At 40.6% G+C, this 25,495-nt stretch overlaps 1 protein-coding gene across 2 annotated transcripts; it reads left to right on the top strand.

Annotated features, from left to right (window-relative positions):
- The first annotated feature begins 323 nt into the window (after positions 1-323).
- LOC121962008 (uncharacterized) lies at positions 324-25,052 on the top strand. Of its 2 annotated transcripts, none has more exons than XM_088073604.1 (33): positions 324-4,336; positions 5,577-5,638; positions 5,806-5,844; positions 6,205-6,354; positions 6,527-6,975; positions 7,135-7,331; positions 7,432-7,566; positions 7,938-8,036; positions 8,163-8,197; positions 8,411-9,075; positions 10,077-10,181; positions 10,270-10,304; positions 10,859-11,026; positions 11,717-11,848; positions 12,186-12,224; positions 13,180-13,311; positions 13,404-13,536; positions 13,628-13,729; positions 13,822-13,856; positions 14,331-14,495; positions 15,180-15,314; positions 15,952-15,990; positions 16,082-16,222; positions 16,759-16,853; positions 17,019-17,042; positions 17,676-18,210; positions 18,751-22,017; positions 22,097-22,205; positions 22,807-22,932; positions 23,154-23,453; positions 23,856-23,972; positions 24,078-24,199; positions 24,489-25,052. In XM_088073604.1, exons 1-33 carry the CDS (start codon positions 2,243-2,245, stop codon positions 24,561-24,563), a joined length of 10,056 nt encoding a protein of 3,351 aa, XP_087929730.1. In that variant the 5' UTR covers positions 324-2,242; the 3' UTR covers positions 24,564-25,052. The 2 variants fall into 2 exon arrangements, with proteins under 2 accessions (XP_087929730.1, XP_042368106.2); XM_042512172.2 differs by having other exon boundaries at positions 14,328-14,495.
- Positions 25,053-25,495: the final 443 nt, after the last annotated feature.

The following is a 25,495-nucleotide window of genomic DNA, read 5'->3' as shown; positions in this document are numbered from 1 at the left end:
GTAAAATGTGTTTGGCGAAATGTTGCATTTTCCAAAATGATGTTGTGTTGTGAATATGTTGAAAAATAAACTTGGATTCTTGATAAGCAAGTATATAAAAATATGAGCCCTGGGACCAGAAAACTAAACAAAAGATTGGTTGAGTGCTCTGATCGCCCTCTAATGTTTGGGCTTTTACTCTGAAGGCTTGGCACCCAAACCGGAAGTCCGTTCTGATTGTCATCGGACTTCCTGTGTGCTAGCAACTTGCGTGCTAGCAACCTACGTATGAGTTTGAGCACACCGAAGACACAAGATTTACACAAATAACAGAAGGTATGCACCAAAAAAGTCGTTATAAAATCACGAAGAGAAACACCGCGTGCTGACAGTCGACGCACGCGGTGTTTGTCAACCGAAACCCGTCTGTTTACAACCGGGCCGGCTGAAGGCTACCTGTGATGCTAGCAGAAGCACGCGATAGTCTTAAATTTAGGCTACATAAAATCATGGGACGAATCGTCACAGAGAGATAAGGATATTTCCTGGCGTGTTTCCGGCTTTTGTCTCCTGTGGGAACACGTTTGAGTCTGTTTTGAGCTGAGAATCAGACATCAGGAAAGCAAAAACGGAAGTGGAAGTTGTTAACTTGACTTACCTTTTCCATGACTCCACCGGCTTCCGGTCGTGTACAGGTATTACCTGGTACCCCTGCATAAAAAACAACTTGACGAGCTTTTTTGACCAGCTTAATGTGTGTTTTTGCATATACATTTTGATGGTTTAGCAGGTCAGATCAGCTGGTGATGGTCACTAGCTGGTTTAACCATTGAAGTTCCTGTAAAACTGAAAACAAATCAATGTCATTGAGTATGGAGTAATAACAGCCTCATGGGGAGGAAGTATGAAAAGCAAAATGCATTAATTAGTGAGGTCTACTGTCGTGTTTTATGCACAAATGCATCAGGATAAATGCACAGCTCGATAGACTGGTCACACTAGCATGTCAAACCATCAAATACCAGCAAGAACTGGTTTAGGACCATCTAAGACCAGCTGAAACAAACTAACACCAGCTACCAGCTTAAGGTGGTTTTTAGTTGGGGGTTTTTCAGTATGGGCACTAGACCCAACTAGCAGTGTTTGGTTGTTAAAATCTGATAATATTACAATGTCATATTTAAGTAATTTTACCGTGGCAAGCTTTCTTTTAGTTCCCACAATGTTCTTCTTAAAGTTACAGTTACATTCTCTACAAACATCGTCAAATTGTTTTGGGTTTTTGTCTTTTGTTTTTGTAAACACATCTCATTTCAGGCCTCATTAACATCCTAAAAACATTTTCTGAATGTTGCTTTGAAAATTTTATTCCATGTATCTCGTGACATTGTGGGAACGTTTTATAAAAGAACATTCTGTGAGCTGTCACACCCGGTGGGCCTCTTCGCCATCTGTGCCCAGAGTACGCTCTACACTCTGAGAGTGAGGTGCAAATGTCCAGTAGCGCTCCTAATGATTTGTCCAGTTACAAAAATAAAACATCAATACCTGGTGACAGGTGTTATTGTGATGGGCAGTGACAAACGAATTTGTGGGAAACCCAGGAAATTGAAATTGCAGTTGTGAGATGTTATATTTTGCGATGTGCTTTGCCTGTCTGCTGGTGCCAATCTCAACTGTGTCCACCAAAGATGAGCATGAAAAGGAAATAAAAGGTTTGTGCCTGTTCTGGGTGTTTGCTCATAACAGCAGTGATATTGTCTTGTCCTTTTATCTTTGCTTTGTTACGTCTCCCTCCTCTGTTGTCTCTTGCTAGTGAAGACCTGGAATGATTGTGTGCCTGACAGCCTCTGATTGGACAACTCCAGACAAGACCTTCCAGATGATGGATCCATCCAAGAAGCTGAAGTCCGGTCCCATTCGTTAAACCTCTTTCTTTGTTTTTCTAATTTTTCAGCTTTGCATTTCTGTTGGAGCGTTGTGCCCCTTCTCCTGCTCCAGGGCCCCTGACGAGCCCCCTACTTGGAGGGCCTCCAGGGGGCTCGCTTCTGATTGGCTGGCAAGCTGACTCCTTGTGGTTTGCTCAGTTGAAATTCCAGCTAGCATTGACACAGTTTAACAAATGTCTTGCTGTTGGCAGCCAAGCCGTGACATTGACAGCCGTTTCAAGCGTATCTCCGCGTTACATCTTACATCCACGACACCCTCCATCCCAACTGCTTAAGCAATCAATCTCCTTAACCTTCTGAAGATTGTAAACACCATGTCCCATCCCCCGTATAACCCCTATGCCTCTGGGAACCAAAGCTCCACCCAGGGGCAGTATGGACTCTCGAGTACAGAGGTGGAGATGGACCCTTGGAGGGCATCTTCTCACCTTGGACCTGGGCCAAGTGTCAGCTCTTCCGGGGCTTCTGAGACTCCTGCCAACTCCCAGGGAATGCTCCCGTCGCTGCTGTCTCAGGCTTTGAATTACAGATCTGAACAGAGAAAAGCTGCAAGAGACGACAATAAAGAGAGGTCTCAAGACATGCATATTACCAGAGAAGAGGCGAGAGTTCCTGGCGACCAGATGCATCAGCCCATGGACCAGGGCACTCACTTTACCAGCGCTCAAAGTGATGGCTTTATCCCTTTAGGCACTGGGACGGCCTCCTACCCAATGTCCTCTACCTCTTCCTCTCTAGGATATGGACAGTCAGGCTTTGAAAGTAGCCCTAGCTCCCTGGAGTGGTTATCGAACTACAAAGTGCCCACTGCGGATGACCCCTCTAAATTTTATTCATCATCTGCTTCATCAAAATATGTGGGTGGTGGTGATGGTAGGTTTGATACATCCAGTGAAAGAGAACATAGCATTCAGGCCATTCCAGGACTGAGTAATTTTGACTATCCAGTGCCCGACAAACCTGCGGCCCCTACAGAGTCCGGTCGACCCAAGTACACCTCTGAATCAGCTTCGAACATCCTTCAGCGCTTTGGGCTTGATAAAGAGGACTTGGAACATCTTGTCTCTTTTCCTGAAGACCAGATCACGCCTACTAACCTGCCGTTCATCTTGCGGCAAATACGCATGGAGAAGGCCAAGAGAGCTACAACTGCAGTCCAGTCAGAACCCTGCCTAAAACCCCAACACACCAGAAGTGTGAGTGAAATGGAGAGTCACCATTTTAGTAGTTCTGGAGGGGCAGGGATTCATCAGGAGGTAATGTCATCTGCTGTTTTCCAGCCAAGTAAAGTGATTGACTATGGACATACTAGCAAATATACTGGAGAGCTTGGGGATGACATTGGAAGGAGCAGTGCCAGTCAAGCCCACAGCGGTGGGAGTGGAAGTATGTTGCAGACAGACATTTTTCATAGTAGCAGACACAACCGAGAACCACTGCAAAAGAATGCAACAGAGGTGAAAAGCAGTGCATTTGGCTCTTCGTATGACCAGATGAGTTCTGTTTCCAGTCTCAGCTCTCCGTACAGTGCAAGGCTGAATTCTGTGGCTCCTCCAAGCAAAGATCAGACCAAACGATTGCAGACCCAGCTGAACCAGACTTCCCATACAATCCCAAGCTCCTTTTGTCTTCCAAAGAAAGACACAGACATCAGAGTTTTCAAGTCTGAAGCCCCCAAACCTGCTCCTTTGAAAGAACCAGAGGCAGATCGCCAATTAACATCAAAATCCCAACCACCCTCCACTTCATATTGTGTTGGGCATCCCAGCCGACCTGGCATTGTGCTCTTTGATAGTAATAACAAAAAAGGCATTAAGGATCAGAAGAAAACTCAAGGACAAGAGCCAACAGTTGCTGAGCAGATGAAAAAGCAGCAGACACAGCAGCAACCAGCGCAGCAACAGTTGAAGCAGCAAACAGCGCAGCAGAAGGCGAAGCAGCCAATACAGCAGATGCAGCAGCAGTCAAAGCAGCAAGCACACAACCAGCCTGTGCAGCAGAAGGCAAAGCAGCTGATAAAGCAGATGCAGCAACAATCAAAGCAGGAGGCAAAGAACCAGCCAGTATCGCAAACCGGGCAAGCTGCGTGGCCTCCAATTATTTCTACTGCAAAATCAGTTCCCTATGCCTCTCACCCCCCCAGTGTCATTGATGCCACACATCATTCAGTGTTTATCCCTGGTGGTCCTCAGCACATCGTTATTCCCCCAGCTGTGCCTCAGCCACTCCTGAGCCTGATGAATCTCATTCCTCCAACGCTGACATCTCCCAGCAGAAAGCCTCCGGCAAAGACGGCAGTCTCCAAGGCTTTGCCAACGTTGGTTATGATGCATGACTATGCGGCGACCACGCCGAAAATCTTTCCGCATAGCTGTTCTTTGTGTAACAGAGAATGTACTGCAATGAAGGTGAGTGGAGTCTGCATTCTTATTTTCTCCCTTTAGGCAATTGTTTTTTATTTCAGTATCGAAAATGTTGAAGGATTTGATTTTGAAAAAAGTCTGACGGCGATGCCTTCAAGCATATTTCAAGAAGTTATGTGAAATATTCTTGATATTTGGGTTGGTCTGCAAGTACTGCAAAATGCTATTAAGAAGCCTGCCATCAGGTTTTAAATTTGTACCATTTTGCAAAAACAGAGTTGGATTGCAAACTTTGGGAGAGATTGTTAAATGTAATTAGCTGATTTGGATGGACTACAAATTAAAAATTTGTACCAAAATGCAACATTTCAGTTCTCTTGACATGTCAGTGGAAACATGGCTATTGTCTTGTTTAGACAGATGAAAATTAGTTTCTTTTTCTTACTGTAGGAGCTGTCAGTTAGGTGTTTTGTTACTTTATGGCATATCTGATATTAGGTATTAGTTTTTTTATAATGCTGGATATCATAATGGAGCCAAGTTCCCTTAAAAAAATGTTTTTGGGCCCTTAAAAGTTACCAGTATCATAATTCACCTTTCACACAATTGGCAAGATTTTTTTTTCCTTATTTTTCTTTGGGACGGCACATTTCTCTTTTTGTCTAATTTTTTTTAAAAAAAGATGCACCAGCCTCCTCCGCTCCAAATCTTCATGCCTGCTCCAGATGTCTCAGATGCGTGTTTTTGTCCTGGTCCACATCCAATGGTGACCTCTGCTGATGAGATGGCCTTTCTGAGACCGCACAAGACAGAAGAACCAGACAGAACCAGACATCGCATTATGAAGAACCCAAGAAGAAAGCTTTATTTTTATTTATTTGTTTTATTTTTTGTTACTGGCAGTCCTGTATTTGTTAAATTTCATAATTAAAAAAATTGTTGCCCTTAAACTAAAGTTGACAAAAGTCAGCTTGAAGTGTAAAGGCAAGAGTTGCCAAAACTAGTATTTTATGTCCAGAATAATTTTGTTCATTTGATACTGTTTTTTACATTTATTTCTTGTGACATTTTAGCTAATATTGAATCCACAATTCCAACTTTTAAACTCCATATCATTGTTGGCCAGTGTCTCTGTTCGTGACCTGGGCTCAAGGCAGGATCTAGGGAACTATTTCTTTAAGGGTGCTATACTGTTGAATCAAAGTTACCAGACAATCACAAAACTGAAAGTTGAGATATTGAGGCTGATATCATCTAAATGTTGTGTGTTTGTTCTGACTACTAGGATTGGATCTCCCATCAGAACACCACCCTTCACCTTGAGAACTGCAAATTCCTCCGTACCCAGTCAGTGTCTTTTCTTTCACCTTTTTCTGCTAAAGATAATCGAGTGGTATTTTTCACCCAAATACAACTGCTTTAAGACTGCCCGAAACCACAACTTTTGTACTCAAAGGTGGCCTTTTTACTGTTTCATAGCTGAGTTTGAATTGTTTTTTGTTTTGTTTTCACAGATACCCAGACTGGGATGGTGGGATAGCGCTTGGGCCCAGGTAAATTTCTTTAGTTGGGAAGACACTGTAGGGTTTTCTTTATCTTTTACAATTTGTCAATGCACACTACACATTTTAGCTGGTCGTGCTGCATGGCTACAACATGGAAAGGCAAAAAACGACTAGGTTATGTCTGCATTATTTGAATGAAGATGGTTTGGTCCTCAATTTTGACACAAAGAAAGACAGTAGGCTGGTTTCCATTAAAGATTTGCGCAAAGTTTAAGCAATATTTTCGAAATGTTGATAAAACGCAATTGCAAGATGACCATCTTTCCATTGAGTGATGTTTTATGATGGATGTTCACAACTAGCTGTCATTTCCTGTTGTTGATCAAGCTTTTCTTGTACTTTCCTCAGTGCTGCAGGCAAAGATGACCAGAAATTACGGCGTGGAAGTAGCTCCCGTTCCCGCTCAACCAGCCCTCGTCGCCATCATGGCTCAAAGGGTAGAAGGGAGAAAAGCAGGAGCTGCTCACGTTCGCCGCACAGCTCCAGATACTCTCGCAGGTCTGTCAAACATAAATTCTGATATGAGCGATAACACAGGTGAACAGAACTGATTTGCACCACTAGATTATGAAATCACCAAATGTATTCCTGCAGATTTTGATTTGTCAGTCACCCTTTGAGAAATCGTGATTTGATGTGAAATCTTTTCCTTTTTCTGTATTTTCACCAGGTCCTGGTCTCGTTCCCGTTCCCCACGGTATGACCGCCCTACCACTTCCCGATATCGATCACATTCAAGGAGCCCTAAGAGGCGATCAGACAGGAAACGGTCCTCATCAAGGAGGAGAGACCAAAGACGATCATCTCCAAGGAGGAGCCGTGAGAGACGATCATCATCAAGGGGGAGTTATCAAAGAAGGGGTGACGAGAGACCATCGCCATCACGGAGCAGTGATGAGAGGAAATCCTCACCGAAGAGGAGAGATCAGAGAAGATCCCCGCAACGGAAGAGTAACAAAAGACGATCGTCTTCAAGGAGTAGCGATCGGAAACGATCGCCATCAAGTAGCAGCGATGACAGACGATCGCAGTTGAAGACGAGTGATAAGAGACGATCTCCACAACGGAAGAAGTTGAGCAGTGCAGAGAGCCTGGCTAAGAAACTATTGGAAACACCAGGTTTGAGAAATTGCAAACATTTTAAGGACATTAACCTACTTGCATCTATTAAAGCACTACGTACAAGCCAATGCCACAGTTATGAATTGTAAAGTGCGAGGACCAGGTTTGGCTTTTCTGCAGTTTTGTCTGATACTTTTCTCTCCTTCTTCCCTCCAGCTGTTCAGTCTCTATCAGAAGAGTCTGACTTGGACTCTGTGGTTAAGACTCTGGCTCCTGCCTTGATAGCCGAGCTAGCCAAGATCAAGTCTTCACCATCGTCCTCCTCTACACCAAAGGGGGATTTGACTCCAAAGCCCTCTAAAGTAAAGTCCAGCCCGCAGAGGGTTGAGGCAACTTCCTCCACAAAGATTAAGGTTGGTGTGTATGTGCAGGGTTTTCTTTTATTAGTTTAAAAGATGTCCAACACTATATATGTTCTAAGTTTGTGTTTTTTTTCTGTCTGTCTTTGCTCAGTCTGGTAAATCTTCAGCTCCAACCATCGTGAAACTAATAGGGATTTACAGAAATATCGCTCACAGTGATGTGATCTCTGCTATGGAGCACTTCGGAAAAACCAAATCAGTTGTACTGTTTCGGTCTAGACTTGAGGTATGTATTGAGACCCTGATGAGTTTGCTAACATTTTTCTAGATTTAACATAAGCTTTAACAGTCTTACCAGACTAAGTAACACTATAGCAACAAGTCCCTGGATTTCTTGAACTGAACAAGTATGCGTTTTATTTCTTAGGAATTTAATATATCAGTTGTAAAAGTAGGAATATGTTGGGTTTTTTAAAACAATATTTTTATTGGGGTTTTCAGTTATAACAGATATTACATATAAATAAAACAGTCTTGCCAGCAAATATGTTATAACGTAAAATAAAAAGTAAGAACAAAACAAGAAAAAAACCAACAGCGATAGAATAAAAGGTAGTCGTAACGCTCAGTTCTGTATTTGTGTGTGTGCACATGTAGGCAGTCGTGTGTTTCGAGAAAGAGGAAGACGCAAAGAAGCTGAAGAGCTTGAAGAGCATCGTTATGAAAGGAACGCCAGTCATTGTTGCCAGAGATAAGGTATTTCAGTTTTTATCTTTATATATATGACCTTGGAAAATGTGCATATTAACATTTGTCTTCTGTAGCATGGCCATACAGTCAGTTACTAGATTAATATAACATAAATCTAAATTTGTTTTACAGGAAACATCTCCCAGGGAGCAAAAGACACCTCACAGGTAAGATGTTTTACACAGATGATGTTGTTTTTGCCAGTAAGTTAGGTAGCTGCCTAAATTTGTGCCCTCAGTGGGGCAAAAAGTTTGGATTTGGGGGGAATTTATGTGGAATAAAGCTTGTTCCAGCTAAGGTTATCAGTCTGAGAAGGACAGTACTATCTTACAAAAGCATTGCAATTTTCTCCTGCTTAACCATAGTTACTCTTTTGTCAGAAAACCTTCCTCATCCAGTGTCTCCTCACCTCAAACCACGACTGGAGCCAAAAAGGATACAAAAGATAAACTTACTGATCAGGAAAGTGCAGCCAAAGGCTCAGTTAAAGGCCCGTCAACTACCATCGAAGCAAAAAATGTCTCAACCAAGCAGACTACAGAAATGGTAAAAACAGAAAAGGATCCGAAAGGAGTTGTTGGAAAGCAAGAAACATCAACAGGAGACAAGTCCACGGTTTCAGAAAATCAGTCTGATGTAAAAGACTCCAAGCTGAAGGAAACCGAGGTTGCTGAAGCTCAGCTTAAAGCAGAACTTAGAAAAGCAAATGACCCCAAAGATACTGAACCAATGGAGATTGGGGACATTAAAGTTGAAGTGGCAGAGCCCACGGACTTTGGAAGTTGTGCTGAGGGTGAAGGGGAAAAACAGACAACTACAAAGGCTGAACCAGAAAACTCAGCAGACAAATCCAGCGAGAGTCGACCACCAGACAGTACGGATGAGACCGGGCCAACAGAAAATGCTGTCAAAGCTTTACCACAAAGTATCCTGTCCGAACCAGAGTCCACTGCACAAGGACCAGAGACCAAGACGGAGGCTTCACACATCCAGCAACAGGCTGCAGGAAGCTCGACCGAAGCTGATTTGGAGGCAAACTTGGCAGGTGAGTGGAGACAAAAACGATGCAAAAAGGTTTTTTGGAGACCTTTTTTAATGGTTGGATATCCAAGTATGATAAAACGTTACCCTTGGTGTTAGTAGAAAATGTTAAATAGATAAGGCTGGCAGTACTCTGTTTGTTATGTAAACAAATCCATGACCAACTTTGTGTTAGTCTATCTGCCCATGTTTAATGACTTTGACAGCCTGTTTATTGGTCTGACCAATGGTCTGGTTACAATGGCTGCAAAAGAGGTAGTACTAATGTATACTCAGACTTAAGTTTGTATAACTTTGTGTTTAGATAAGGTTATACTTGCAAGCCTATTAAAACACAACATATTCAATCCCTCAGAACATTATACCTCTATTTATCTTATACCTTACTTGTGAAGTTTATCTGGTCTATTATTTTTAGTTAAGAAGATATTGCTACAAATTCCTTTTGAAATAGGTTGAAAACTGAGCTGTGGGTCAATAGAACAGGGATACTCGACTTGCTTTGTTTGAGGGCCACTTTTGCAAAATAACAAGAGGTCAGGGGCCAGTCTCATTCAAGTTTCTAGGATTTTTCTAGGATATTAGGACATATCTCCAATTTTAGGACAGGTCTAGGATTTTAGGACATTTCTTGGATTTTAGGATGTTTTATGGATTTCAGGACATTTCTCTGATTTTAGGACGTTTCTTGGATTTTAGCAATTTTTTGATAAGCAATATCTGTTTTGACAATACTTACGTGTATTTAAAGTGCAAAAACAATTCTCAGTAATTCCCAATAAATCACTTTATTTTTATTGTGATTTAAAAAATGGTTGTGGGGGCCATCTGACACCCTTATGGGGGCCAGATTCATCTCTTGGGTTTTAATTTGACTCTCTCTGGAATAAAAGTTAACATTCTGGTGTCAGTCTGGATCCAACAGATATATGTTAAATTAGGAAGAGGACACAATCATCTTTCAAACGACTAACATCCAACTCCATTAAATTTGATCTTTTGAAGATCCTGTGACACAAACGGATGCAACATCAGCCGAGGACGCCAGCGCAGTTACCAATCCAACTATTGGAGAGATGTTAGAAAAGCACTTGTTTCAATCCAAAATATGTAAGTAATCTAAGAAAATGTTCCCATGTGATTATTATTTTACCGTCCTCCTTTTTTTTTTTGAATGGTCTTGATCTCTCTTTCACAGCATGCCTCAAGATGAAAACCTGCATTTCGCCAAAAGTAGGTTTCCTCACATCATTTACATAAAGTACTGCAGTATTTATGCGTGTGTTTCGTCTAAAGATATGAATCAAACTAGGAGATGGGTTTTATTCTATGAACGTTCAACACCACCATCTACTAGTCAGAATCTGCTGCAGTCAGGGAAAATAATCGATTACTGATGACTAAATTCACAGGAATAAAAAAAAAAAGACAGTAAAATAGTCCACAGCTTCATACATCTTTTTCAACAATAAGAAAGACATTTTGTGGTCGAAAATAGACGTTAGGATCTGTCTCAGATGTGACGTTTATAAATAAGACTGATTCTGATTGGCTGTTAGTATTTCAACTGTTCGTTGATTTGGCTCTAGGAGTGAGCCAAACGATATTGTTCACCACTCTTGTTGCTGTTTCTAGTTTTAGTGTGGACTCCGTCATCCACTTGAGTTGGCACGGATTTTAAAACTATCTTTTTATAGTTATTGTTCTTGGTGTGTACGGCCCTTTAATTACAAGCTAACCTAAGCTGTTTCTGACCCTCATCATGTCCTTCTCTCTGCTTCTTTCAGTTTCTGTCGCTTACTCAGAAGGAGCATCGCCTGAAGCAGCTGTTAATAACCAACCTGCCGGAGTACAAAAACGGCTGCTACACAGAGGACGACGTTGCCAAACTCCTCGTGCCGTTTGGGTTTCAGTATGCAGATGACAACATCCATGTTGTTCCTCAGACGGGCATGGTAGGCACCCGGTGATCAGTCTGCATCCGTGATTCTGCTGTTGTTTTTTAGCCTCTGATCAGATTCTGAGACAAATATTCTGTTTTTAGTGCTTTTTTCAGGTCAGCAATATGCAGATTTTGTAAAGTTGATTTGTGAATTCACCCTTAACTCTTAACTTAAAATTCTTTGAAACCTGGCGCGACCTCACTTTTCTTGTGCTGCTTTTTGGCTGCCTTTCAAAAGTGTTTAAACCTTTGAATTTTTTTATTTATTTTTATTTTTTTACCCCAGCTTTTAGTAAAAAAAACTATATTTATACTTATCATAATTACATGTTTGAAGTAATGTTACAGAATTATCATTTGAAGCACCTTTTTAACTTTCATTTTCTTTTTCTAATATTAATTTTCAGGTAATCTTTATTATACTTGTTTCTTGCAAATTTTTAGGTAATTTCGTCTTTCCTTGCTCATTTTCCTTCCATGTTTATAAAAAAAATTAAGCCAGTTTACACGTTTCGAAGGATTAAACACCCAGATCATTTGTCATGAATTTTTTTTGCATTCTTTTTGTAATGCGTAAACTATTGGTGCCCATACGAAACTCCTGATTTTCACCACATTAAAAGATTTGACATTCTGTTGAAAAAGTACTTGTAACAAGTAAATAGAAGTACTAATGCATTTTTGTTTCCGGTTTTCCTCTCAGGCCTTCATCTTGATGCAGAAAGTGGAGGATGTTCCCAAAACATTGAAAGCTTTTAACAGAAGGAAGGGCATCACTTTTAAAACATCTAAACCCCGTTGCCACGCAGTAGCCAACGGCATTACAATGACACCGGTAAGCAAGTAATCTACACTGTTTTTACGGACTGATTTTTATATATGTTAATACATTCAAGACCCCAAAAAAGAGAACTTTTCAAACAAAAAGATTGATATTTATTTAAAAGAATAGATTGGTTAAAACTGACCAGATTGTATGTCCTCATTCCCATGACTAAATGTGGCGTTTCTGCTGCAAGAAGAAATAATAATAGCCCAGAGACAATCCATTTATAGTGATATGTTCACAAGGACACAATTACTCTCGTGTGTGCTGGTATTAAGTAAGTGTGGTGTATTGTTAAGAAGTATTAGTATTTAATTAACACTGCTTTTTTATGTTTCTCTTTCAGCTTGGGTTTTACAAGTCGCTGATGAAGCTGATACATTTTGTAAGTAACAGACACATTTAATTCCTTTTCATATACAAACTGCTTTAAATCAATGACAGTCTATAAAGACACATCACAAAATGAAGTGAAAATACCATCTATACTGCATCTGTGATACACACTGTACCGTGTTTGCTAATAAGCGTCAAGACAAGCTTGCATACTTTCTTAATGATAAGAGCGGCATGCAGCTGCTGAATGAGTTGCTAGAGCAATAGTGCGCTCAAGGTCACGGCCGTATTTTACAGTACAGTCTGCTAAACTATCAACAGTGACGTAAAACAGTGAGGATGTAAAACATAAGGTGCCAGAGTGCATAAAACTGCATCAAAATAGAGCTTGTTGATCAAAAAAAGTGTCAGCACAGGATTCCCCACACCCCCAACAGAGGTCTTAGCTGAGCCCCTAATGTCCTGAAATCCTAGAAACATCTTCAGTTCCTAGACATGTCCTAAAATCATTGAAATGACCTACAATCCTAAAAAATGTCCTCAAGTCTGACAAATGTGCTAAAATCTAAGGAATGTCCTAAAATCCTAGAAACATCCTTAAGTCAGAGAAATGTCCTAAAAGCCTACAAACACCCTAAAATTGTAGAAATGTTCTAAAATTTGATTAAAATGTTGTAAAATCCAAGAAATGTCCTGAAATCCGAGAAACGTCCGAAACTTCTAGAAACATCCTAAAGCATGAGAAATGTCCTAAATTCTTAGAAACGTCCTAAAATCCTAGAAATCTACTAAAATCCTAGAAACATATACATTGCTGCTGCAACTGGCCCCTGGCCTCCTGTCTTTTTGCAAAGGGGGCCCCCAAACAAAGCCAGCTGTCGAGGAAACTTGAATTAACATGTTTCGGTCTTTTTTAATCGTCACGCGTTGCAACACTGCACAGCAGTTGCGCGTCCTCTTGTAAACGTTTTGGTTTGGATGTTCACTTCCTGCTCTTGTTGCAGCCTGTGGTCGACGATGGATCGAAAACAGTCTTCGTCAAGAACATTTCATGGAGCGAAGCCGAGGAGCTCAGAGAGTCTTTGAGAAAAATCACCCAAGAACCCGTGAAGAACTACCTGCCTCTCCTCAACAAGGTACAAACACACACATACAAGTACTTTTTAAGTGTCCTTAAAAAACACTTGTTGATAGTCGTACCTGTCATGGACGTGCTTGTGTGTTCCAGGTGTTTATAGAATTTGAATCTGTTCGGGATGCTGATCAATTCGGACTCTGGTACAGTCTCCTGAAACAAGGCCCTGACCACGAAGTTCACAGGCTGAATGTACTGAACAAACTAGAAGCTTCTGAGTCACCACGTAAGTTTCTGCTCTAACTTTTTTGATTTTTCTGTCAGTTTGAAAAAATAGTTTCACATTAAAAAATGAACCTAAATTATCATTTCGGCAGTTGAGAGTCGCTTTCCACGGGCCAGCATCGGACCATTTTGGGTCACGATGAGAACTCGTCCCTTCCTTTTCCCTACAGGCGATCCTTGGTTCAACATCCCAGGTAAGAGAGACTGTCTTTTATTATTATTGTGACAAATGTTGTTATTATTTGTACAATAACTGTGTTTTTCTTTGTTCACATTTGACCTCAAGATTACCTGACAGTCAGAGATCTGGACGACATTGAGGTAAACCCATTTCAGTTCTACTTTTCCATCATTCCTGTCATTTATATCATATCAACAATTTCAGCTTATCGAAAGTAGATTTTTTAGTCATTTTTAAAACAAAGTTTAAATATCAAAATTATATTATCAACTGTATTTTAGAACCAGGTTCCCAAATTAAGAAGGCTACGATTTTCACTGTGTTCGTATTTAAGTATTGGGTCTGATTTGCTATTGGCGGATTCCCGTTCTTAAAGAGTAACTCGACTCCCAAACCACTTTTTCTTTTCAGTTGAAAACCAAAATACATGTGTAGTGCCACACATCAGCCACTCCTCGATGACATTTATTCTCACGATACATTCTGATTTATTTTGTTTTTTCTCGCGTAAATTTCCAGTGTGATCCAACATCAACACGTACGATAAAACTGAACAACATTAACACATGAATTTAACTTTGGACGTTAAGTTTAAATGTTGTGTTTTCTAGAAGGCCGGCGACCGTGGTTCCACGTTTTCCACAGTCATGTTGACCGGTTTGCCGGGATTCGGACACTACAAGCACGAGGACGTGGCCAGGCTGGTGTGGCAGTATTTCCCCGAACAGAGCTTTGAGTCCCTGTACTACAACGTGGTGGTGTTACCGCTGCAGAGGAGGGTACGAGCTGACACTGCAGACTGTTACAGTGACAAAACTACATTCATAGTTATCAGAATTATATATTTAAACTTTTTATTTTACAGAATTGTTATGATTTTTAAGTGTTTTCTCTGGTTATTTCCTTGGGAGTTTTTCTGTTTTGTTTTTGTCGTTGGGTTTATTTATTCTTTAGTTAATTTTCAGATAATTTTCATGTTCTTAAAAAAAAAAAGCTAATTTTGGGTTATTTCTCCTAAGTTGCTCTGAGCAAATTTGTTTTCTGTCTTTCGAAAACATGAGACAAAAAGCAATGAGCAACTTGGCAAGAGCTGTTCTGCAAATTGCTAGAAATTAGTAGATGTGGGAAAAATATTTTTAGAGAAGCTTTGGGAAAATATCAAAAAAACATATTCATAATTATAATTATATAATTATTTTACGGCATTATTATTTTTAAGCAGTTTTTTGGTTATTTCATTTTGTTCTTTGTTTTCTTTCTTTTATTTGTCCTTTGAGTTTTTGAGGGTTGTTTTTTTTTAAAGATTGCTCATTTTGGGTCATTTCTGCCTGTGTTTTTTGCCTATGTTTTTGAAAGACGTCAAGCCAATTTGCTCAGGTCTCAAAGGGTTAATTTGTTATATGAAGCGGCGTAGTTTGAAATAAACAGTTTTTCGTTCCTATCTTTCTTCTCTTTCACTCTAGGCCTTCGTGTTTTTCTCTGATTGGGCGAAATGCTGCGATTTTGTCCGAGATCACATCACAAATCCAGTTTCTGTCGAAGGCTGCCTCCTCAGTGTTCACTTTGTCTTGGAAGACATGAAACCCGAATGCAGTGAGGTAAACACCACAGAAAAACACCACACAATACTGTCAGGATGGGACAGAAAGATCATCTGTCAGAAGGAGATGGAAATTTCCTTCTTTCTTTTTTTGGCATTTTATTTGATTTTTCAGAAAAAGACAGATGACAGTTCATTGTACATTTGTGCCCACTTTCCCTCACCTACTCAAGCCTACCCTCCACTATCACCCTCTACCCCATGGCACGAGGGATTAAAGATAATACTGATTTTATTATTATTATTAGTGTTGTAATGATAATAATAATTTAACATGCATGTATAAGAGACAAACAAATATTAAAAAAGAAGAATAAATAAATGTTTTTAAAGATTTACATGATTTGACTGACATTTTGACGATAAGGAAATGTGCCTCAGTAAATCACAATTTGTAGAAGATTTTATCCAGTGGGATGTAGATTGAGAAGGAAATTTCTATTGGTGTTTTCATCGGTTCAATAATCTTTTTTACCATGAATGATTCCTATCTTCTGAAAACATTTAGAAAGAAATAATAGCAGATGTTGTGATGATGTATGCAGACAATTTGGGCAATCCAAAATACATTTTCTTAAAATGCAGATATAATTTAAAATGTGTTTCCTATGACAATCTGTGACTTCTTTTTGCAGGAGATGATGTACAAAACTCTGATGAAGCTGAGCAACGCTGTAAGTCATGAATCACTTCTGTAAATCTTTTGTCAGATGAAAAAATGTTTGGATTTCTGGTCGCTAACACCAACTGTTTTTGGCTCTTTAGGGAGATCCAGAGCCAGAGTCTCTGGAGGAGCGTTTGCTGTGTGTGGTGATTTCTGAGACGTCGCTGGACGTCATCAGGGTGGTCATAGAAATGGTGGCCTCCATCACGACCTTTGTTAGCTTTCTGCCGCTCGCCAACAGGGTACGCTTTTTATTACACATGTGCAAAACTTTAGATTTGTGGCAAATGCTGTTACTAATGCTCGCTGCTGTGGCGAGGAAGCTCTTGCTTCAAGCTGTGGTTGGATTTTATGTCATGGTTAATCCTTTGTAACCCTGAGCAAATTGGCTTGACTTCTTTCAATAACATGGGAAGAAGGCAATAAGCAATGGACGAAGAAATTAGCAAAAAATTAGTCAAAACAGAAAATTTCCCAAAAATTTCTTAAAAAAAGAAAAAAAGTTAAAAGGGAAACAAGACTTGGAAAGATGCTTTAAAAATTAAAATAATTAATATAATTATCCGTAGAAATGTATCTTTTTTTTTTTATTTAAAAAAGCAACAAGAAAGGTGACGTCACTGTAGATCCCAAAGTGTTAAATTAACTTGTTACAATTTGACCTTCGAGTACTGTAACTTCTCATACAATCCATTATTTTGGCTCCTTGCTGTTATCTCTTTGTTGCTTTCGTTTCATCATTTTCATCATTTCTCCCTCCTCCTGTTTTTTGTCGCAGATATGCATCGAGATGGCCGACTCCAGCGGCGTAACCAAGGTGGTGGAGAATTACAACACTTTCTCACCGGACTCTTTTAAAAAGGGCGCAGCTTGGTATGATTGTGTCCTTTCAAAATTTAGGGGTATGAAATGGGGTTAAATTAGTTTTTTACTTATGCAGTTTCCTACACAATCTTTTTCCCTGTATGTGTTAATGATTTTCTATATCTTAATCCACCACCCTCAAACCTAAACTGAAACTCCTTTTTCTCTCTGCAGGAGCAAAGTTAAACGTTTGGAGCCGTGAGTATATCCCTGTAATAGATTATTGTCTGGTCAAAAAAGAGAAAAAATGCTTTAGTTGCCAAAGCAATGACAATAGGCAGGTTTCCATTTACTCTCAAATTGCAAATATAAAATATTCTTAATGGAAACACGTCAATATCAAAAAAACTCCCAATCATTGAAAAACGTGTTTACGCTCACATTGGTGGTGTTTCAGGGGATTTGAAAAAGCAGTATTTCGCAAAAATGCAATGGAAGCACTTTTTTGGCTTCTGTAGGTCACTTGATGCTGTAGCTATGTGCTTGTCAGTAGGAACTGGCTCCATGATGCAGCAGGAGCTACAAGAGCTGTTATTGCATCACTTAACCCTTCAGAAGTTGAGCGGATCATCCGGAAGTTTTGAATTCACAATCCTCTGTAAAATCGTGGACTATCACCTTCCAGAAATCCCTCATACATGGCCACTCCCTCTTATAAGGGGCTTGTCTTTCCATTAGCGCTTGCATAACACGCCTACGTCACTTTCAGTTCACTATTTCTGACATTTTATAGACAGAACGATTAATCAATTTATTGCACTTATTTAATTATCAAATAACTATATGTGGCTATTTTGAGAGAACAATCAAACCTTTTGTTTGTCATTTTAGTTTGAAGAGCTTTAAACAGCATCTACAAGATTCCAGTGAGATCACAGTCGTCTTTGGACCAAACACCATCTATTACAGACCCAAACCCCCAGCTGTCAGAGGTGAAACTCAGCCTCCTCCTTCTGAACTATCGGATAATGAGTCAAAGCCTGCTCTGCAAACCAGTGGCCCTGGTGGATCCACCATGTCCAAGTCCGTCACAGCAGGACCAAGTGCTACTGTTGCAAGTCCTTCGTCCTTCAAGGACGACAATGAAAAACCAGGAACTGAGATCACCATGGACTCCACTGTTGCCCGTCAGGCAAATAAAGATATAGAGAAAGCAGAAGTTAAGGTGAAAGAGGGCTCAGCAGCAACTTTGATCTCGACTGCTGATGTGACTTCTACCTCTGTAGTCAGCAATGCAAACACAGTCCCAACTGCTTCCAGTTCTGCCCCCTCAGCCACGGTAACTACGCCAGAAGAAAACTTTGCAGCAACAGTTCACAACTACAGCCTCACCCAGGGGAGCAGGTCCCAGAGTGAGGACAAGGAGGTGAGACCTGACTTTAAATCTTAAACTCAACATTTAACTTTGGCAGTGACATATTTGTTCGGAGCCTAAATGTAAAGTCGAGCTTTTAAGTGCCAGAAAATCTTAGACCAAACCAGAAAAGCATTACCTTAAGTCTCTAAAGCCACCATAGACTTTTTTATAGATTAACAAACAAAAACAATGATTTTGAACAAAACTGTGATTTTTCTACCAAAATTTTTGAAATTTTCCATGGTCATTTGAAAGGACATTGATATTTTTGGATATCGATGTCGTTACTCCTCCACCTGCTTTATAAATATGTGGCTCTGGCAAAAACAACAGAAGCCCAAGAACTTCAGCAGCTGAAGACACACCACAAAGAGTGGTAAACAGCTGTTTTTTATTCTCATAATCCCCCATGTCCTGCTTTGTGTCTTTCATTAACCTTTAATCCCCAATCTTATGAAATAAATGAATAGTTTGCTCATTTATCCAACTGATTAATAAGCTATGTGATTCATTGTTTCAGTGACTGATTTCTTCTTTATCTTGACCCAGGATCCGGATGATGTTAAAGATAACACTGTTTCTTCAGACGCTGGTGTCTTTGATGAGAAAGATTTCAACATGGATGACTTTGTGACTGTTGACGAAGTTAGTGATGAAGTGGGAGACAAAAGCCCTGAACACCAATCATCCTCCTCATCCAAGCAGTCCTCTAGAGCCAGAAGAGGGAGGCAGAGCTCTGGTGCATTGACGACTGTCAAACGGATCTCAACGAGATCTGTAAAAGAATCCAAGAGCTCTTCCTCATCCCCCTCATCCAGTTCGACAAAAGGTGCAAACTCTTCCAGCTCTGTTCCACCAAAACAGTCCAAGGACTCATCTGAGCTCAGCAAATCCCCAACAAAACCCTCCCCTCCACAATCCTCTGAAACCTGTTCTTCCCCTTGTCAGAAAACACTAATCAGCAAGACAAGACCTCCAGCCAAAGCCTCTAATACCTCATCCTCCGGTCGTAGTACCCGCTCATCCTCAGCTGCGTGCGTAACAGAAAAGATAACATCAGCATCAAGTGTTAAGGCATCAATGGAGACATGTTCGGAGAGTGCAGTGACAAAGTCTGACCAAAAAGTGTCAGCGGATGGCCTTAATGCAAAAACTGTTGAGTCAGAGACACAAAAAGAAACATCATCAGAGATGCATCCGCCTCTGCAGGACCATGGGTTCGAGTTAAGCCAAGCCAAGAGTCCAGCGATTGATGCTAATGCCATCAACACAAAAGACCAGAAGAAATGCAAAGAGGAAGGGAACACGGATGACAAACCTACAGAGGTTAAGGAGGACAACAGCGAAAAATATCAAATTCTCGATTCACTTGATGATCAAACAGATCAACAAATGGATGATGTGGTCCAAGACAGCAGCTCTGAAGCGCAGCTAAGTGGACCCAAAGAAGGCCAGACTTTGCATGAGGAAATCTTTCAGGTCTTAGACAGTGTTGACGACCGCCAAGATGAGTCCAGTGAAAAGAAAATGGATAGGTCAGTCCAAGTTTTACACCAAGCAGCCACAGGTCAAGGGGACAGTCATCTGGTCCAAGATGATGGCTCAACAGAAAAGAAACTGTCAAAGAAAGATATAATTTTGGCAGGTGACAAATCTGATTGGGAAGGTAAAAATCAAGAGACAAATATTGTAGCTACAGATTGTACGCAAGAACCGGTGCACAAGGGAGATGGTAAGAGGATAAAAGAGGAAGAGGTCAAAGGTGAAATGCTTTTAGCCTCCAAAGATGTGGAAAATCCTGAAAGCCGAATCCAACAGGAAGACCAGCTTCATCAAGACCCTGACAACAAAGATACTTTAAAAGACAATGCCAGTGATGCCCCTGATCAAGAAACCTTTAAAATATTGGATTCAATTGATGATCAGACAGAAACAGAAGATGACAGTCAAAACCTCAAAAAATCCAGTGACCAGATATCTAAAGAGGACATAAAGGAAGACACATGTCCAATAATTAACTCTGTGAAAGATCAGCCAACAACTACAAAGACAGAGTCAGAGACCGACGGTGGAAAAAGAAACATGAGAGGTGAGGCGATGACTACAAAAGATGATGGTTTTTCAAAGAAAAGAGGCCGCACAACCACAGCACCAAAGAAACAGGACAGGACAGTCAAACAATGTGAGACACGGACAAAAATGGACACTACCACAGGAGATTCTGAAAAAGACAAAGAGGTCACTGAGGAGATGGTGTATGAAATAGTTGATTATATTGAAGACAAACCGGTTCCAGATGCTGCCAGCACAGAAATGTGTGGTAGAAGAAGGAGTGCAAGAGGAAAGAAAGAAGATAAAGTAACACTGAATCTCACAGAAGTGCCTGAAAAACCAGAGGAGGTTACATACAAGATTTTAGACTCTGTGGAGGACGAAACTGCCAGTGACGAACTCATCATTACAAGAAGATCTACCAGAAGAAAAAGGGAACAAACACCTGAAAAAGATGCTTCAGCTGAGAAAACCCAAAAAGTGGACACACCAACAAGGAGGAGGCACACTCCTGCCAGAGAATCACAGGAACGAAACCAGGAAAAGACATCAAAGAAAGAGGAGAAAACCTCTCCAAAGAAGAGCACTTCATCAAAGAAGACTGACAATACAAGTGAGATAAGCGAGGAGGATATTGCCTCTGTGGAGAGAGAGGTTGTTAAGGACGATCGGCCTACTGTAAGAAGAAAAGCACATAGAGGAAGACCAAAGAAAGATGTTAAATCAACAAAAGAAGGCAGCACAACTTTCAAGGAGGGTGACGAGTCTGAAAAAGTCAGCGATGAAGAGGAGATTTATCAGATTCTTGATTCTGTGGAGGATGAGATCAGTGATGATCAGCCCTCCACAGCACATTCAAAAGAGAAAATTTCAAAAAGCAATGACCAGCAAGCAAATGACAGAACATCTGTTGTAGAATTAACCAAACACGAGGAGGAGGAGGAGGAAGAGTATCAGATCATAGATTCCCTGGAAGATGATCAAGCTCAAGAAGAGCTAACTGCTGCAGAGGACAAGACTGAAGATGAAACCCCTACGAAAGAAGAGGTATCGACTGAAAAAGTACACACACCAACACGTGGCACCACAGGTGTGGAAGCATCCGAAAAAGTGGACCTCAAGGAACAGACCCTGTGCCAGACAGTTGATGATTTAGAGAAAGCAAATGATGATACAGCAGAAGCATCTGCTATAGAGTATAATCCAACAACACCTAAATCAGACATTAAGAAAGAGAAAAAATCAACAGCCAAGGCCCAGAGTGACACTGCCACACCTGAAAGGGAAAAGAGGCAAAAATCAACGGAAAAAGACGACACAACGAGCGCTCCAGAGATGCTTTACAAAGTGAGCAAGGTGGACAAGGCCCAAGAGGAAGAACTGAGGAAGCAACAGGCAGCCGAAAAAGAGAAGCCTTTTGTCAAAGTGCAAGAATCAAGGATGTCCGAGGACAGGGAGCAAAGTATCCGGAGCAGCAGCAGTGGAGGAGAAGGCAGGAGAGGGACAAGGAGGGAAAAGGAGAAGACAGTGGAGCTAGATGTTAAGGAGCTGGTGACTCTAGATGAGGTGGGAGCAGATGAGGCGGCGGAGGATAGGGCACCCGAGAGCCGAGAGTGGGATAGCGAGATCACAGAGGGCGAACTGCAGGAACTTGTTACTTTAGATGAGTTCAAAGAAGAAGAGGAGGCTGGGAAGACGGAGCAAAGCACTGTTGAGACCTGTCCACCCAGCCAGAAGGACGAATCAGTCTTCTTTAATCCAGAGGTACCTAACTAACGGAGGGGAAATTTTGGTAAAGCGCTATGAAACAAATAATACAGATGATCTCTTGTGTCTGTTTTAGACTTTGGTGGCTTTAGATGAAGCTATCGATGATGAGGAAGAGAAGCCAGATGAAGAGCAAACTGAGAGAACATCAAGATCTGCCAAACGCAAACGTGATGACGACACAGGTATGTGTTGTTATTTCAATACAAATCACAATTCATCTGCACTAGACTCTTTAGATAATAGACAAAGCTACAGTATCGGGACCTACTGGTATTTTGGACTGCTGCTTTGAAGCCATGAGTAGGGCATTTCAGCTCCTGCCATCTTGGTTTTTTTGAAGCCAGAAGTGACCATATTTGGATGAGAGGTAGGAGCAGGCTGAAAATGTGTGTATTTCTTCTGTGAACTTGGACATTTTAACATGGGGCCTATGGGTATTTACTCTTTTTTTGGAGTCCGCCTCAAGTGGCCAGTCGATGAACTGCAGTTCTGGGCATTGGCGTTGACATCTGCCTATGTCTTTACTTGTGTTCACACCACACCAGATTTTTTTGGGTCTGCTGCCTTAAAAATAGCAATGCACCTACTTTGCCGTGACCGTAGTTCATTTTCAGACCTACGTGCCGATGGTCGCACAGATCGGAGCTTCCTGTGGGATTAAGCTGTGTTGGTCTGAAACTAGCAAAGACAGTTGTACTGCACTATGAACCACTTTGTGTTGGGTCTAAGATAGGGCCTCAAAACTAACAAGAGGGGTTAATACTTTGGGTATTTTTTGTCTAGTTTCAGATGGAAGTATAAACTTTGTGACGGTCGACAAAGTAGGGGAGGTGGAAGAGGAGGAGGAAATGGAAGCTGTAAAAACCAGGACAAGAGGACGAGCTAAGAGGACAGCCAGACAGACCCCTGGTAACACACAAACACTTACAGCTGTATCTTTTATACACTTCATTACCTCAAAACTTATCTCTTTTACATAGAAAATGTAAATTTTGGACACAAACAGCAATCTTTAGCTTCACTCTTTCCAATGACGGAGCTCCAAAACTTGAATTTGTTTTTTTAAGAATGTTTTTTTGAAGTTTCCCTTTCATTTTCTTGCCAAACCAATTAATTGTCTTTAACCACAGTGAGAAAATCTGTCAGAGGAAAAACAGCCGCTGCAAAAAACGAGGGAGACGAAGAAAATGAACAACCTGGCGCTGATGTACAGTCCCCTACTTCACTCGATGTCTCCTTGTCACTGGACAAAGATTCGTCCAAGTTGTCAAGACACAACCAGCTGGAGATCCAAAAAACAGAGATGGAGGAGGCAGCAGCGAGCCAAACCAACATCAGTGCCGCCTCCACTGGGAAAGAGCCGGAAAACTCTGAGAACAAGACACCAGAAGGACATATGGAGGAAGGGTGGAGCACGGCAGAAACCAAAGGTACTGAGAGCTGAAAGAATAATGGATTAAGGCCATTTCTACACTGATGGAGAGATTTAGTAAGTTTTTGTTAACAATGTCCACATTTGAATTGGAACGAGTGAATATTGACCAATTTTGCCAAACACCTTTAGCATATCTACCAAAATAACCCAGTACAAAATAGTATAAAAACTTCTCTCCAGTTCAGTGTGTGCCAGGATGCCACCAAAATTTGAAAAATATGACTGTACTTCACATGATGGGCATCAAATGAAGTACTCATTTTTAAAACGATACCCAGTCCTTGCTGCAATTATCAGTATTTTTGCAGAATAAAAATGAAATTTCTGACAATCAAGTAAGTAATAAGTCGTCACACTTTGCAGTTTGCTTTAAGAAAACATCACATCTCTTTTTTAGTTGTGAGTAAACGCAGGAAAGAGCCTGCCGGACCTGAAGCAAAGCGATCTCGTTCTCAGTCTCCTTCTGTCGCTTCTGACGTCAAATTGCCGCCATTCAAACCCAACAACCCTCTTGGTGAGACACAGACACACACAGTCGAACTTTTTATAAAAACGACTCGAGATGCAGATGTTTTTGTCACACTTTCCCCCGTTTCACTGTCACTGTGTCCCTCTTCAGGTCAGGAGTTTATGGTTCCCAAATTAGGGTATTTCTGTAGTGTCTGCTCTGTTTTCTGCCCGCACGAGAGCATCGCCAAGGACCTCCACTGCAGCAGCCGGGAACATTACGAAAACCTGCAGGTTAGACCAGCACAGGCGTCTTTATCTGTATTTATTCAAAAATTATCTTGATCTGTTTTTCAGGTGTTGGTGTGGTTTCTACCGGAAGTCATGTTAAATCTGCGCAAATGTGTTTTTTCTAGCCTGATTTTGCACCTTTAAAGCATCGAATTGATTCAATATTGGTGAAAATTTGATTTTTAAATATATTTTCACGTCCTCATTCTGTGCCTACATCCCGAATTCAGAAGTAAACATACTGAAATACAAACTTGGTCTCACACTGTTTGTGTTCTTCCTTTTTTTCCAGAAATATTACCAGAAGCTTAAACAGAAAACATCACGAAGTACCACAAAAAGTTCTCAAGGTTCCGTTTCTGATTGATCCGGACTCCAACTACTGATTTTATCTGCTCAAAAAAATGTGCAAAACCACTGTAGAGGGGCTTAGTCCACAAATCAGTGTGTATATTAAGTCATGTTTGTTGTAAATAATTCCTGTGTGGCACAATTTTTCATATAAATATGTAAATTATACCATAATAGCTTAGCTTGTATTGCCCCTTTGGGATTCTAACTCCCTCCAACGGTACAGCTGTGGTTGTTTAAAATTGAATAAATAAAGTCTAGATAATTTGATTCTAATTTGATCTTGCACAAGATGTAACAGTCAGTAAGTGTTCACGGCTTTCACTGTTAAATCAGACGTCTCGGTGTCTTTTTCTGTTTGATAAACATTAGAAAGCAAAAGGAGTATCATTATGTATTTCGATGACAGTAAGAAGACAGTGTCTTATTCTTTCTAGTTTTGGAGAATGTTTTTTTCTTGTAAAATTTATGTAACTGTCAAAATATATAAAAATGTGAAAGATCATGTCGTGGGGTGTTTTTGTTTTTCTCTGCTTTTGAAAATGTATCTGAAAATGGTGTGAAATGCCATTGTAGGTTGTGTCTCTGTGGGCGCCATTTCTTGAATAAGGAAATTAAATGAGCACAAACAAAACCGAGTCATTACTTTTTATCAGGGTGAACAGGTGTAAACATTGAGATTGATTTTATTACTGTGGCTGTTATTTCCAAAAATTACATATTGAAAGTATTAAGATAAGATTTTTTGTTCTCATTAGACATTTTTACATAGCTATGTTAAAATAAGTTTATAAATCTACTATTTTTTTGCAATTTGTGGAACATGTCTCACCAAGTTCCTCATTGCCTTTTTTCCATGTTTTCTGCTTTTCCTGGGAAAGCAGCCCGAAAAGCAGTTTCTTTTTACTGAGATGACGAAAACTGAGACATTGCCGCTTTTCTTGCTGA

The sequence above is a fragment of the Plectropomus leopardus genome, chromosome 23 (assembly GCF_026936395.1).
Source record: "Plectropomus leopardus strain MGB_pleo_1.0 chromosome 23, ASM2693639v1, whole genome shotgun sequence".
Classification (NCBI taxonomy): domain Eukaryota; kingdom Metazoa; phylum Chordata; class Actinopteri; order Perciformes; family Serranidae; genus Plectropomus; species Plectropomus leopardus.
The sequence above is the reverse complement of the archived record's forward strand: the minus strand, read 5'-3'. Positions and strand labels throughout refer to the sequence as shown.

Coding starts and splice junctions, on each gene's coding strand:
- LOC121962008 (XM_042512172.2), top strand. CDS start 2,243: ATGTCCCATCCCCCGTATAACCCCTATGCCTCTGGGAACCAAAGCTCC. Junction 4,337..5,576: donor GAGAATGTACTGCAATGAAG/GTGAGTGGAGTC, acceptor TCTGACTACTAG/GATTGGATCTCCCATCAGAA. Junction 7,567..7,937: donor TGTTTCGGTCTAGACTTGAG/GTATGTATTGAG, acceptor GTGCACATGTAG/GCAGTCGTGTGTTTCGAGAA.